The sequence below is a fragment of the Bidens hawaiensis genome, unplaced genomic scaffold (assembly GCF_021521415.1).
Source record: "Bidens hawaiensis isolate Kalapana, Puna unplaced genomic scaffold, B.hawaiensis_p1.1 tig00005959_1, whole genome shotgun sequence".
NCBI classification, from domain to species: domain Eukaryota; kingdom Viridiplantae; phylum Streptophyta; class Magnoliopsida; order Asterales; family Asteraceae; genus Bidens; species Bidens hawaiensis.
This window is the reverse complement of record NW_027491394.1, coordinates 1,372,004-1,386,172: the sequence shown is the minus strand read 5'-3', so window position 1 is coordinate 1,386,172 and position 14,169 is coordinate 1,372,004. Positions and strand designations below refer to the sequence as shown.

Below are 14,169 nucleotides of genomic sequence, written 5' to 3'. Positions count from 1 at the left end.
CAAACCCGGCTGATCTGAATAACTGTAATAACCCGATGAATCCAAATCCGATGAATCAGATGAACCGGTATCCTGTTGATCAAATCGATCCGTACTTGGCTTACGAAAGCCAACCAATATATGCCCCGGGAAGCCCCGAGATGTCAATTGAAATATCAAGTGACACTTCAGAAAGTGTTCCGGTGACTGGTACCCCGAACTACTATCTATATGATATGGAAGTTCATATTAGAGTTAAATAGGAAACAAGTACTGAATCTTCTAGCTGGATGAATTGTCATTCCATCCAAAGTCTGTGGCATTTTGGATCACCTCCACCAGGTGCCCAAATTCTAGCAAGACCAACCCAAGGACCAATCCACTATTCTGAGGTTCCTGGTTTTCCACCATACCAAGGTCCTATACCGACTGAGGCTGAACAAGCACACGAGATACGGGAGGAGGCCCATCTCATCGAGGAGTTTTATACGAACAACCTTCCCGATGAGGAAATGCAGGCGTGTGTAGCAAATCCTCACCTGTATCCAAGGGAACCGCTTATCTTTTCCCTTCTACATCTGCACCCGTAGGATATCCCAATCCTACTAACTCAGTAATGGACGAATTAAGAAACGAGAGGGTTAAAAAGAAAAAGATAAGCAACAAGATCATCAAGAAGTGTGACAAAATGAAGAGCCTAGTTAAAAAATGGGCCAAGGATTAGGATTATATAAATGTTGTTGTTTAAACATGTTGTATCTTTCTATCCTTCTGTACTGTTATGAATAAAAGCCTGTATTTTGTGTTTTAGATCCATGTATTTATGTGATTCACAGAATGTCTGAACAACAAGAAACCCGAGTAAGTCGAGGGAGTCAAGCTAACAAAGCGAAGACTCCTGAAAATAATAATAATTCAATTCCGGAAGAATATATTTGAGGCATACGTGATATGATAAAAGAAACGGTTTCCCCGTTAATCAAAGAAGCTGTAACTCCATTGATAAAGATGGTGCAAGACCACACGGCTAATTCTAAAAGTTTAGCCAAATCAAAATCAGTAAAACAAACGCAGCCAAGCCATAGCGAGTACATTCAAAAAGAAAAGAGACTGAAAAAGACAAAAGATGAGAAGGAAAAGAAACAAGAAGGCTATGAAAGTTCCACTGCTAAACACATCCCGAGAAAAACAAAAAGAGCAAAAGTTAGCACGGGATGTACCTTCAAAGATTTTCAAGTATATAAACCAAAAGAATTCTATGGGGATAAAGGAGCAAAAACTACTCTCAGATGGATTGAGGAAATGGAATCCATAGTGATTATAAGTAAATGCACCGAGGAAGAAAGTATCCAGTATTCTTCTCAGATGTTCAAAGGAGAGGCACTGGAGTGGTGGAATACGTTAATTGAGATCAAGGGAAGGAGTAACATGTATAACCTTGAATGGAAGACTTTTAAAGAGTTAATCAAGCAAAGATTCTGCCCCATTCATGAGATGGATCAAATCCAAACTAAGCTTTGGAATCATAAAGTCATTGGTACAAATATCAAGGAATACAACACTAAATTCCTTGAGTATTGTTGGCTTGTACCGCATTTAGTCATGACCGAATATAACAAGGTGACGCGGTATATTTATGGCTTACCAAAAGAAATTCGTGATCATGTAAGATCACATATGCCTGCTACCGTCGAGTCCGGTATTGAATTAGCAAGGTATTTAATGGAAAGCATGATCAGAAATAAGGATGAAGAGAAAAAGGGTGTGTTGGAGAAGAAGAGGGAGAATGATGAGAAGAGAAGGCTTGAGAAAGGGAACGAAAGGTCGAATGTGTTTAATCGGCCGATGTGTAAAAATTATGGTAAGAAGCACGAGGGCAGATGTTTGAAGCCTACCCCTAAGACTGATGTACGCAAGTTTGATCCGTTTTCAACTTGCAATTTCTGTAAGAGGCCAGGGCACAAGGAGGAGGATTATAGGAAAAAGTTGATTGTTTGTTTTGAGTATGGTGAAAAGGGTCACTTCGGTGCGGAATGCACGAAGAAGAAACAGGTAGCTGCATGCGCCAGTGGTAGTGGTGCCAGCAATGAGGGGAGAAAGGGAAATGCCCGCGCTTTCATGCTTGACACACAAAAGGCGGGAGAATTACCAGATGTAATTACTGGTACGTTCCTTATTAATAACGTTTATGCTAGAGTATTGTTTGATTCAGGAGCCAACCAAAGTTTTATTGATTATAAATTCTGTGCTCTATTAAATGAACCTCTAGCTAAGTTAAATAATCAATACGAAGTAGAAACGGCTAATGGATCCTTGATCAAAATATCTGAGTATTAAGTAGTTGTATTTCCTTAGTCGGACATAATATGCCGGTTCAATTATTACCCATGGAGTTAACTGGCTTTGATGTTATCCTAGGCATGGATTGGTTAGCCGCCAACCAAGCCCGAATATTATGTGATGAAAAAGCTATTGAAATCTTAACTCCAAATAGGAAAATTTTTCGAATTGCTGGCGATAAGGATTCTGGTATAATTGGAATTATTTCAAAAATAAAAGCGAGTCATTGTTTGGGTAAAGGTTGCTTAGCATTTATGGCTTATGTAACAAAGGAACCCGAGTCTAAGAAAATAGCAGAGGTCCCAATTGTCTCTAAATTTAAGGATGTATTTCCTGATGAGTTGCCTGGAATTCCACCAGATCGAGAAGTTGAGTTCAAAATAGATTTAGTTCCGGGAATGGCTCCAATTGCTAAATCTCCTTATAGATTAGCACCAACTGAAATGAAAGAATTAAAGAAGCAATTGGATGAATTGTTAGAGAAGGGATTTATTCGACCGAGTTCTTCACCTTGGGGAGCTCCAACTCTGTTTGTAAAGAAGAAAAACGGATCTATGAGAATGTGTATCGACTACCGAGATTGAATAAAGTAACAATCAAGAATCGATACCCACTTTCAAGAATAGATGATCTTTTCGATCAGTTACAAGGGGCAAGTTGTTTTTCCAAGATTGATTTAAGATCTGGGTATCATCAATTGAAGGTTCAAAAAGAAGATATATCCAAGACCGCATTTAGAACCCGATACGGACATTATGAGTTCACCGTTATGCCTTTTGGACTCACTAATGCTCCGGCAGCTTTTATGGATATGATGAACCGAATCTGTAAGCCATATTTGGACAAATTTGTTATCGTGTTCATTGATGACATTCTAATATATTCCAAGACGAAAGAAGATCATCAAGCTCATTTGAAAACCATACTAGAAACGTTAAGGAAAGAAAAGCTTTACGCGAAATTTTCTAAATGTGAGTTCTAGCTGTCCGAAGTGCAATTCCTTGGACATATTGTTAACGAGAAAGTAATCCAAGTAGATCCAGCCAAGATAGAAGCTATTTTGAAATGTGAGAAACCCAAGACCCCGACGCAAGTTCGAAGTTTTCTGGGGTTGGCTAGCTACTATCGGAGATTTATTCAGAATTTTTCAAGAATAGCGGTTCCTTTGACATCATTGACCCAAAAATCTGTTAAATTTGAATGGGGACCGAAACAAGAAGAGGCATTCGAAACTCTCAAACAGAAATTAACAAATGCATCTGTCTTAGCCTTGCCTGAAGGGCAAGATAACTTCATTGAATATTCTGATGCTTCGCATACAGGAATGGGATGTGTTTTAATGTAAGGGAAGAAGGTAATTGCTTATGCGTCGAGACAGTTAAAAGTTCATGAAAAGAATTACACCACACATGATCTTGAACTTGGAGCTATAATTTTTGCATTGAAATTATGGCGACATTATTTATATGGTGTAAAATTTACCGCCTATACTGATCACAAAAGTTTGAAGCAAATATTTGATTAGAAAGAGTTGAACATGAGACAGAGGCGATGGATGGAAACACTTAATGACTATGATTGTGAAATTGTGTATCATGAGGGCAAAGCTAACGTGGTGGCCGACGCTTTAAGTAGAAAAGAACATGAAAAGTCAAAAAGAGTACGAGCTTTGAGGTTAGAACTCAAAATTGATCTATTAACTGAGATTAAGGAAGCTCAGAAGTTGGCACTAGAACAAGAAAATATAAAGGCCGAAAAAGAGAATGGTACAATAGATCAGTTGGTAAAAGGCGACGATGAGATACTCAGATTAGGGAAAAGAATCTGGGTGCCGATGGTTGGAAGTTTACGGGAGAAAATCTTAGAAGAAGCTCACAAATCCAAGTATATGATGCATCCGGGTAGTGAGAAGATGTATCATAATCTTAAGGATGATTATTGGTGGATTGGAATGAAGAAAGAAATTGCCTTGTATGTGGCTAAGTGTTTAACATGTTCAAAAGTCAAGACCGAGCATCAAAAGCCATTAGGTTTATTGACACAACCAGAAATCCCAATCTGGAAATGGGACATGATTACCATGGATTTTATTATGAAATTACCTAAGACGTCACGACAAAATGATGCTATCTGGGTCATTGTTGATAGACTGACCAAATCAGCCCATTTCATTCCGATTCAAGAAACATATAGCATGGATAAATTGGCACAACTATATGTGGAAAATATTGTAGCATTACACGGCGTGCCATTATCAATTATATCCGATAGAGACAGTCGTTTTACCTCCAACTTCTGTAGAAGTTTTCAAAAGGCAATGGGTACGCGTTTAAATTTAAGTACTGCTTATCATCCACAGACCGATGGATAAAGTGAAAGAACAATTCATACATTAGAAGATATGCTTCGCGCTTGTGTTATAGATTTAGGTGGTAGCTGGGATACTCACCTATCTCTGATGGAATTTTCGTATAATAACAGTTATCACACGAGCATACAAATGACTCCATACGAAGCACTATACGGACGGAAATGTAGAACACCTGTATGTTGGTTTGAAATTGGTGATAATCAATTATCAGGTCCCGAGATTGTTCAAAGAACAACTAACCAAGTGATACAAATCAGAGAAAGATTGAAAGCAGCACGTGACAGACAGAATAGTTATGCTGACGTAAGACGAAAACCGTTAGAATTCAAAGAAGGAGACAAAGTGTTGCTCAAAGTATCACCTTGGAAAGGTGTGGTTCATTTTGGAAAGAAAAGGAAGTTAAGTTCGTGTTTTGTTGGAAGAATAGGTTCTGCGGCTTATCGCCTTGAGTTACCCAAAGAAATGCAAGGAATCCATGGCGTATTTCACGTATCGAATCTACGGAAATGTTTAGCTGATGAGACACTTGTTATGCCTTTAAAAGACGTACAAGTGAATGAGAAACTCAAGTTTGTAGAGGAGCTGATACGGATTGAAGATAGTCAAACCAAGTTCCTAAAACGTAAAAGATTGAAATTGGTAAAAGTTAGATGGAATTCGCGGAGAGGTCCGGAATTCATTTGGGAACTTGAATCCGAGATGAAGCGAAAATATCCACATCTGTTTACATAAATCTCGATGACGAGATTTTTCTAAAGGTGGGGAGGATGTTACACCGTGAAAATACCCCCATCTAGTTTTGGGCCAGAATTGTAAATTTTTGAAGTTAAAGGGCTAAAAATGCCATATCTGGAAGTAAAGGGACTGAAAATAGAAATTCTGAAACTTATGCATCTTCGCGTATCGAAGATGCAAAGCAGAACATCTTCGCGTATCGCGAAGTTGCTGGCACACATTTCAACGTTATCCAGTGACATGGTGACACGTGTCAGCACGGGGTTGATTTTGAGGCGCCGTCATACATCTTCGCGTATCACGAACCTCCATAGGGCTGCATCTTCGCGTATCGCAAAGATGCACAAAATCGCCTATAAATAGGGCAGCTACGAACTCAGCCCATTCATTCCATTTTCACACTCATCTTCACACACTTAACCTAGGGATGCGTGCCAAGGACGTTCCGTGGTGCCAAGGGCTGTTTTTGCAAATAAACGAGGAGTCGTTACGCTGTTAAACGAGCTGTTGATCTTGTAAATGAAGCACAAGCCAAAGTGCTGCTGATTTCTTAAGTTCTTAAGTTCCGCCTAGCCGATTAAGGTAGGATTAAGGTTAAGTTACTTTACTAGTTACTTTAAATACATAGATATAACTTAATTAAGGGTATAGTCGTTAAACTGTTAATATTTTCCAAGTAATGTTTTATAAAGCAAAAACGATTGCTTCCACGTGAAGTAATGTTACCAAAACTATTATTTTGACGGGACGTAGTAACTGGAAGGGGGTATCATTAGTAGACTCTTCTTGCCTAAGGAAAGCAATTCGAATACATCCCAATCAACCGCGTGACCCGTTTGCTTACCTGGAGAAGTTTGCCAACGTGATATCCTTTATTAGGCCAAAGCGTGCTATTCCAAACGTCATATGTAAATCCAAAGTATTTTCATAAAAGTCTGCTGATCAGACCTCGAGTCTGCTGAACTGAATCAGACTTCAAGTCTGCTGATCAGACCTCGAGTCTGCCGAAACTGAAACAGACTTAAAGTCTGCTAAATAATACCAACTAGGTACTTATGCAAACCTATTATGATATATAGGTTAATAGCATACTGAAGCCAAGGAAGTTGATATTTCCAACTGATAATATAAGGTTAACACGTTAACCTTTATTGTCTGAACTGATTTTACTCTTGTAATAGACTAGTTGTTTATTAAAAAGAGTCTGATAAATGCTTGAATGAGATAAAATCTCTAAAATCGTTATAATACAAAATAGATAATAAAAAGCAACTCAGACCGAATACACATGTGTCTGGATCCAAACATAACTGATAATTGGCATACGAAACCAAGTCAGTCATAACCAGTTCTCCATAAGGGTTACATAGCCTAGGGGAAGGTTATCTCCGAACAGGGGCTATGTACTCGGGAAACCTTTGAATTGTGTGTGTAGGGCAGTGGTACAAATCCCGGGAATGGATAGGCATTCCTGCTGAGTTTGTGAAACAGAAAACTATGTTTGTATTTAACGACTGTTATAAATGTTTTATCGAGTCAACGTTTCACCAGCATATAGCTGACGTGTTTTTCCCACCCTTGCAGGTAATTAGATGACAATATATGCTATACAAGGATTGGAGTCATAGAAGATCGCTCGAGATGGCTCGTTTTTGAATATTATAAATCCTTGTATTAATAATATCACTGTTTGTAAAACTGCAACTCGGGTGTTTAATTCCCGAGTAATTTTGATAATGTAAATTAATATTTTAAATATTTAAAGACTTCCGCTAAAATGAACCTGCTACTCTGATATATTTACAAAATAGGTACCAACTGTTGGTCATACCTCTAGGCCCTGGATCGGGGTGTGACATTTCATTATAAATGTTATTTTTTAACTTAACGAACGTGAACATAAATATTTGTTTGATTAAGTGTTCGTATTCGTTTAATGTATGAAGTAACACGAACATGCCCTTGTTCGTGTACGTTCGATTCGTCTATAGACTTTCATTATTCATATTCATGAATAATCGGTCTCAATCTCTAGGCTCTGTCGATTTTATTTGTATTCGTTTTTGTACGTGAACACATTCATTTCCTTAATGAACATGAACGTAAAATTTCATTCGGTAAGTGTTCGCGAACCTTTCATGAAGACAGTATTTCCTTAACAAACGAATAAGAGCAAAGCCTTGTTCGTGTTCGTTCGTTCGGTTCGTTTACAGCTGTAATCTAATCTATGCCCGACGGTTTGAGTAGGACGGGCCCGGAATGTGTTTTCTTTTCTTCGTAATTTCATCTCTAGTAATAATTTATAAAATTCTTTCATCAAATTTAATAAAATTCTAATTTGTTAATTTAGTCTTCTACTAAAACTTAAGCCCATCTTACTCCTTCAATAACATAAAAGCCCAATACTCACTCACTCTTACCTTTCAAGTGTTTCCCGTCTAAATTAACACATCGCCGCAAACGATGTCGCAGTGGTGGCGAACCGCCGTGTCCGGCCTGAGAAAAACAACAATAACATCAAAATCATACCACACGATCCAAGCCATCCCAAGAGAGCTAACCGGCAACAGGGTCTCCGTAAAAGACAGAGCCCTAGGCCGAATACCCGCTGTTGTATTCGCACAACCTAACCCTAGTCCTGACGATGGTCCGGCACGGTCCGTTGCCAGAAAACACCTATTAACCACCGAGAGAAGACAGATTCAGTCCATTCTTAAGTCCGTTGAGCTTCCGTATTTTTGCTCCACCACTTTCCCGTTGCAGATCAGAGCCGGGTCGGGTTCTTCCACGTTACTTGAATCCGGAAACGTTCTTCCGATTAAGGTGGGTTTGTTTGTTTGTGCACACCAAGTGTTTGATAAAATGCCAGTTATTCGAATTGTTGAGAAATGTGTATAGTTTGCTAGTTTGTGTTTGAGGTTAAGTATTAGTTTATAGTATATAAGTTATATATAACATAAAATGATTTTTTTTATAATAATTTGGGCGAGACATGGTTTCTTAGGTTTAATTTGTTTATGCACGCCAAGTGTTTGATATAATGCCCGATCACTCGAGTTGTCAAGAAATGCGTATATTTCGTGTTTGGCAGCTGGGATTAGAGAGGGGTTTATTGTGGAACTATGAAAAAGTGGGAACCGATTAACCTTGGGTTTTAAATGTAAAAAATTTATTATGAACTCGTTTTTACATGCATAATTGTTTTTGGAGTTTTTGCTTATAATTACATGGAGAATGCGTTTTAATTTAAAAACAAAAAAGAAAAAAAAACTCATTTTTGTAAAAGAAAATTTTTACCTAAAAAAAATCTTTTAGTTTAAAAGCGGCTTCTACATGTGTTTATATGCAAAGGTTCCTCAGATCCTGTTATTTTTGTGTTTGATAAAATGGCAATCACTCGAATTGTCAAGAAAATGTATATAAATAGTGTTTGAAAGCTGAGATTAAGTGTTAATGTATATTTTAAGTCAAATGACTAAAAATGTGTTTGAAATTTTAACTGAAATTGGATGGTAATTTGGGTGTAGGTGCATAGGGACCCAGAGACTGGAAAGCTTTTGAATTTGGTGTTTGTGTGGGCGGATGAAGGAACAAAATTGAAGGTTGATGTGCCAGTTGTGTTTAAAGGTGAAGATGTTTGCCCTGGTATCAAGAAAGGTCTCTTTTCTTTCTGATAACTATGTTATGTCATTGTTGTAAAAGTAAGAACTTGATCTTGAATCAAGATACTACAGTTTAACAAGACGCCCTGCTTGCGGTACGCGCATATAATGTATATATGTGTGAACCCTCAGGTGGGCAAAAGTAAAATTGCACTAATTTTGACGTTATTTTACTAATCTCGTGAAAATAACGTTAAAAGTGGCGGAAGGTTAATCAGGCATCATGTGGTGGCGTTGATAGCCGAAAGACAAGGGCACATGCACCGATCAGCCGGTGTCCCGATGATTGAGTGCTATGTGCCTTATGTCCAAGGCTTGATGCAAAACTACTATCGAGCCGGGGGTCTCACCGGAAGCAGCCTCTCTATCCCTATGGGATAGAGGTAAGGCTGTCTACATCTTACCCTCCTCAGACTCTACCATAGCATTGCTATTGGTGGGATATACTGAGTACGATGATGATGATGATGACAGTTTAACAAGGAATGAATTTGATTTTTTGTTTTATCACTGTGTTGCTACAAATAGGTTGTGCTCATGTTAAAGCTATATGCTACTTGCATCTGATGCACAGCATAGTAGAAAAGATGTTAATACTTAATAGAACATCATAAAGATAGAAGTAGAAAATAAAATGTCAGATATTTATATGGAGATTGAGTGTGAGCACATAATAATTGTGTATATTTCTTTAATATGACAATTTTTAGTTAACCTTTTTGAACACTTTTTTGAACATTCATTCAAGTTCTGTATTAATAGTAAAGTGTTACATAGCCAAATATTGGACTTAAGGGCTTACCTGATAAATGTTTATCCATTTTGGTATACAAAACATAACCCAAGGTGCAAATGGTGAATAAAAGCAATATTCTAGTAGCTCTACATATCACAAGAATTACAGATGTTGCAGGCATAAACATTCCACAATCTATCTCGAGGCTACTTGTCTTCTATAACAACTTAATGAACAACTGTGCATTTATGATTAACTGTGTGCATTTTGAAAGTGCTTAATGTGATACCGAATGATTTAGAGTTGGGTAACAACTGTAATAAAACAGTTTATAGGCGATAGTGTTTGGCCATCTGGTATCATGAAATTGCATTCCTGATTCCGTTTTTGTGCGATAGCCCAATTTTTGAAATTTTGATTATTTACCTCTTTAGGTGGCTCGCTGAACCAGATAAGAGCTAGTTTGAAGTATAATTGCCCATCGGAGCATATTCCCCAAAAGATTGAAGTTGACATTAGCAATCTGGACATTGGGGATAGGGTGTTCATGCGTGATGTCAAGGTCCATCCATCTTTGGAGCTTCTAAGCAAAGATGATACGCGACCCGTTTGCAAGATCGTTGCAGCTAAGCTAGATAGCACGCAATACCGTGATCAAACCGCATGATTCTAGTAACTTAAATGGTTTTTAAAAGGTAAGTCCATGTAATTCTGCGTTGTCATGAGATATTTTGTGCAATAAATTCCGGGTGTGTGCTCTACAAGTAATGTCTTAGCTATTAGCAGAGAAGATAGGGCTGGTTTTACTCTCTTGTTATTTTGTTTTATTTTACATGCTTTCGAGTTTTTTTTTTCATCTGTCTTCCTAATTATAGTATGCTTTATTTACTTTTGGTGATTCAAAAATCAATTATGTTTTATTAAGTCATCCAGTTTTTAAGATTGCTCAGGCTGATGAACTAGTAGAGCAACCGGTCTGGTTTTCAAAACATTGGTTCAAGATCTGTCTATGAGCACTTGAAATAGCGATATAAATGGTAAAATGCATTGCCATAAGTTTGGAGTGCATAACCATTTACACAACTGTAAAGGGACTCCTTTTCTACACCCTCATCTCATATGAATAGCTATCCTATTTATATACACACAACTGCCCCTAGAAAAAAAAAATAACCCAGGGTTGGGTACCCCTGGCTATGCACAAACTGGCCAACCCATTTAAGCCGACGTGCGACGTTTTCGTTCAGCACAAAGCAGCGTGGCTAAACGTGCTAATGCATCAGCATTCGTGCCTTCTCCTTGAACCGGTATATTCTTGCCCGTCTCCAAGTCCAATCTAGACACTGGTTTCACCAACAATTTCTTGCCAATCTCCTCTAATGCCCTCATATTATCGAGTGATGAAATATCCATTGCGGTTGCTTCCCCTGTCAAGTTATCTTCCTGCCAATAAAACTCCTAGTTACTAAACATGTTAACCATACAACATTATATAGTTGTGAGTAGAGGATCTAATTCCTGACATAACAAGAAAATAATCATGTTTTGGGCATCGTTCGTGTTAATATTGACTAGTTTAACCCACTTAATTAGACGGGGTTATATTCTTGATGACACGTTTAACCCATTTAGCATCAGCAGGATTAGAGTTACCTGAATACGCAGATAGTTTTTTTCGGCGTTTAACGCTTTGAAGACGGTCGATACATGGATGTCAACCATATCCGACATGGCATCACCAAAAATGTGGAGGATTGGTGCAGTGCCATTGGTAAAGATCCAACTAAGCAGACCCCATCTTGCAGCTTTTTGTGCAGTATATAGATCGTTGAACGTTTGCGTACCGGTGCCAAGTGAAAGCACAATCATCCGTCTGCCATCGAAAACCTCAGGACCAGAAAACTTGTATTTCCCCTGCAATGCTTCTTTGGTCATATGTGTGATGGCCATTTGCGTCTGTCATAAATTTAATGATTAGAGTGACATAGGTTTATATTAACCCGAAAAATAACCGTAAGTTTAAAACATTCTTTTAGCGGAAATGTAATTACCGGATTGTTTGCGGCTACGCCGCCATCAATTAGATCAAAAGTGTGCTTGGTTCCATCGACATCTCTAGTCTCGAAATAGTATGGTGGGAAAAATGTCGGTGCCGCCGATGTACTAATGCATACATCTGCAAGTAAAGCGTTTTTCCATGGAACCTCTTTTGCCTATAACACATTAAACAAAAAAAGTGTGATAATATATAATCATATTTATATAGACAACCTTATAAACTACATATCTTATACGAAGTATAAAACACGAGTTTAGTTATGTGAGCGTAGCGTATAAACATAGTGCACGAGTTTAATTACTTGAGAAGCGGAGAAGATAATAGGTTGAAGCCGCCTAATGTCGAATGCAGGTATAACAACATCCGTCAACGCTTGTTTTAAAGTTAGGTTACGTAATAGCATCTTTGCCATGGCTTGGAGGTATTTCCCGTCATATTTTGGTCCCGTGACTTCACCAAATACACTTGCTACAGAATTCATGAATTTCGTCCGGCTACATTAATATAAAAACGTTTTGGTTATTTAACAACATTTTGCTTCAGAATACCATTATTAGCAAACTCGACACATTTGTAACCGAGATTTAACGTCTGGTTTACACAATTTATCCTATTTGATTTATATAAAAGATTTTCTCTAATCTATGATCACTGTTTTGGTTAAACAATGTAATGTGTTATATTGAAATTAATAATATATATCATGTTTATGAAATGAAATGAAGGGTGTTTGGATATGGCGTTTTAAAACTAATTAATTAGATGAAATCAAGTAAGCATATTCAAACAATAGACTGATGCAATCATGTTATATGGGATAGTGTTTGGATGTGTAGAGTTATAAGAAGATAATAAAATATCAAAAAACTTTTGATCAGTAAGAAAGAATTTTAGATGATGACATACTGTTTTTTTCTAGTAGAATTATTAGCAACGAGTTAAAAGTTTTTGAATAATAATTTTGTGCCTATACTAGCTCAATTCATCATTTTGGGATAAAAAGAACTTCAAATCACAATAATTAGTTTTAAAACTCACATCCACACACCCACCTTAACATGAATTACAAAAGTCTATGGAGGAGAATACCCTATTATGCAGGCTTCACTTTCAGGAGGAAAAGATTCATAAGTTTGTGTCTCATCAACCAATTTTCTGTATTTGATTCCAAAGGGAATATGAAAACTTGTATTTAATCTTAATCATAATCTCAACAATCCAGAAATGGATTAGAGTATACCCTATTTTTGGGAAGATCCTAGGCGAATGTTGAAAGTAGAATCGAGTAATGTCTTTGGCCGCAAACATGGGACGATTTTGTTCATTAGGAGCCGCAAGCATTGATGTCATCAATCCTCCTGTGCTTGTTCCGGCTATCAAATCAAAATAATCTGCAAGTCGTGCATCTGGTCCGTCTATTTCCTATCCAAAGAGACCATATGTTTAAATAATAAGTTACACCATGCAATACGCACGTGCGCGTGTAACATACAAGTACCTGAATTTTGGATTCAAGAAAAGCAAGTATGGTAGCGGGAACAATGCCACGAACACCGCCACCATCAATGCTAAGAACAGTGACAAAGTTTGCCTCGCCTACATTGGTTAGCGCCCCATCTGCCTTGAGGGGTTGGATGGCTACAATTGTGATTACTAGCGAAACTATTACAAGATTAGAGCTATTCATTGGTTTCAAACACACCAATGCTATAAATTAATGAACAAGAAATCTTTGTCTTTGTGGACTTTTGTTAACATTGTGGAATTAAGGTTAGTTAGATTTTGTTTTTGGGCATCAATTTAAATGATCAAAAGATTGTTTGAATCAACAAAATTGAGAAAAATCAGGAGCACCATAGGTCTCAATCTTATGCTTGATTAAAATAGATTTATAAATCTAAAACATGACGATTTAAAAAGTAGAGGATTTAAACAAATTAATGTATTGATGTAAAGACACTAAAAACTGACTAGTTGTTAATGCTACTTTGATGAGTAAGAGTAGTAAAAACTTTTTACCTATCTAAAAGAATTTATCAAATGGGTTTTAAATCGGTGGATTATTGAATTTAAATACTTCCAACTTTCACACGTTGTATAAGGAACACTTTCAACTAATGAAACGTATATCACAATTTTCAATTTTTGTCTTATTTTCTCCTAGCATTTTCAAATTAACGGGACACTAACTCTAATAGTTTTATTGCTTTTATGGATTTTTTAATGACAGAAATAAAATGTGTGTTCCGCACTACCATTTCCTCCTTCCATATAAAACCCTAACCTC

General features: G+C 37.3%; 4 protein-coding genes across 4 annotated transcripts; 3 read left to right on the top strand and 1 right to left on the bottom strand.

Moving 5' to 3' along the window:
- Nucleotides 1-930: 930 nt before the first annotated feature.
- On the top strand, nucleotides 931-3,664 carry LOC143631199 (uncharacterized). Its single transcript, XM_077100034.1, has 3 exons — nucleotides 931-2,143; nucleotides 2,398-2,687; nucleotides 3,302-3,664. Exons 1-3 carry the CDS (start codon nucleotides 931-933, stop codon nucleotides 3,662-3,664), a joined length of 1,866 nt encoding a protein of 621 aa, XP_076956149.1.
- Nucleotides 3,665-4,819: 1,155 nt separating this feature from the next.
- LOC143631198 (uncharacterized) lies at nucleotides 4,820-5,422 on the top strand. Its single transcript, XM_077100033.1, has one exon. It carries the CDS (start codon nucleotides 4,820-4,822, stop codon nucleotides 5,420-5,422), a length of 603 nt encoding a protein of 200 aa, XP_076956148.1.
- Nucleotides 5,423-7,868: 2,446 nt separating this feature from the next.
- Nucleotides 7,869-10,641, top strand: LOC143631223 (uncharacterized). The gene is made up of 3 exons (XM_077100049.1): nucleotides 7,869-8,248; nucleotides 8,953-9,082; nucleotides 10,258-10,641. Exons 1-3 carry the CDS (start codon nucleotides 7,889-7,891, stop codon nucleotides 10,488-10,490), a joined length of 723 nt encoding a protein of 240 aa, XP_076956164.1. The 5' UTR covers nucleotides 7,869-7,888; the 3' UTR covers nucleotides 10,491-10,641.
- A 153-nt stretch (nucleotides 10,642-10,794) lies between these two features.
- Nucleotides 10,795-13,603, bottom strand: LOC143631197 (patatin-like protein 2). Its single transcript, XM_077100032.1, has 6 exons — nucleotides 13,381-13,603; nucleotides 13,031-13,304; nucleotides 12,184-12,350; nucleotides 11,875-12,036; nucleotides 11,477-11,779; nucleotides 10,795-11,266 (listed from the first exon to the last, which is right to left on the bottom strand). The coding sequence occupies exons 1-6, from the start codon at nucleotides 13,567-13,569 to the stop codon at nucleotides 11,042-11,044; spliced, it is 1,320 nt and encodes a 439-aa protein (XP_076956147.1). The 5' UTR covers nucleotides 13,570-13,603; the 3' UTR covers nucleotides 10,795-11,041.
- Nucleotides 13,604-14,169: the final 566 nt, after the last annotated feature.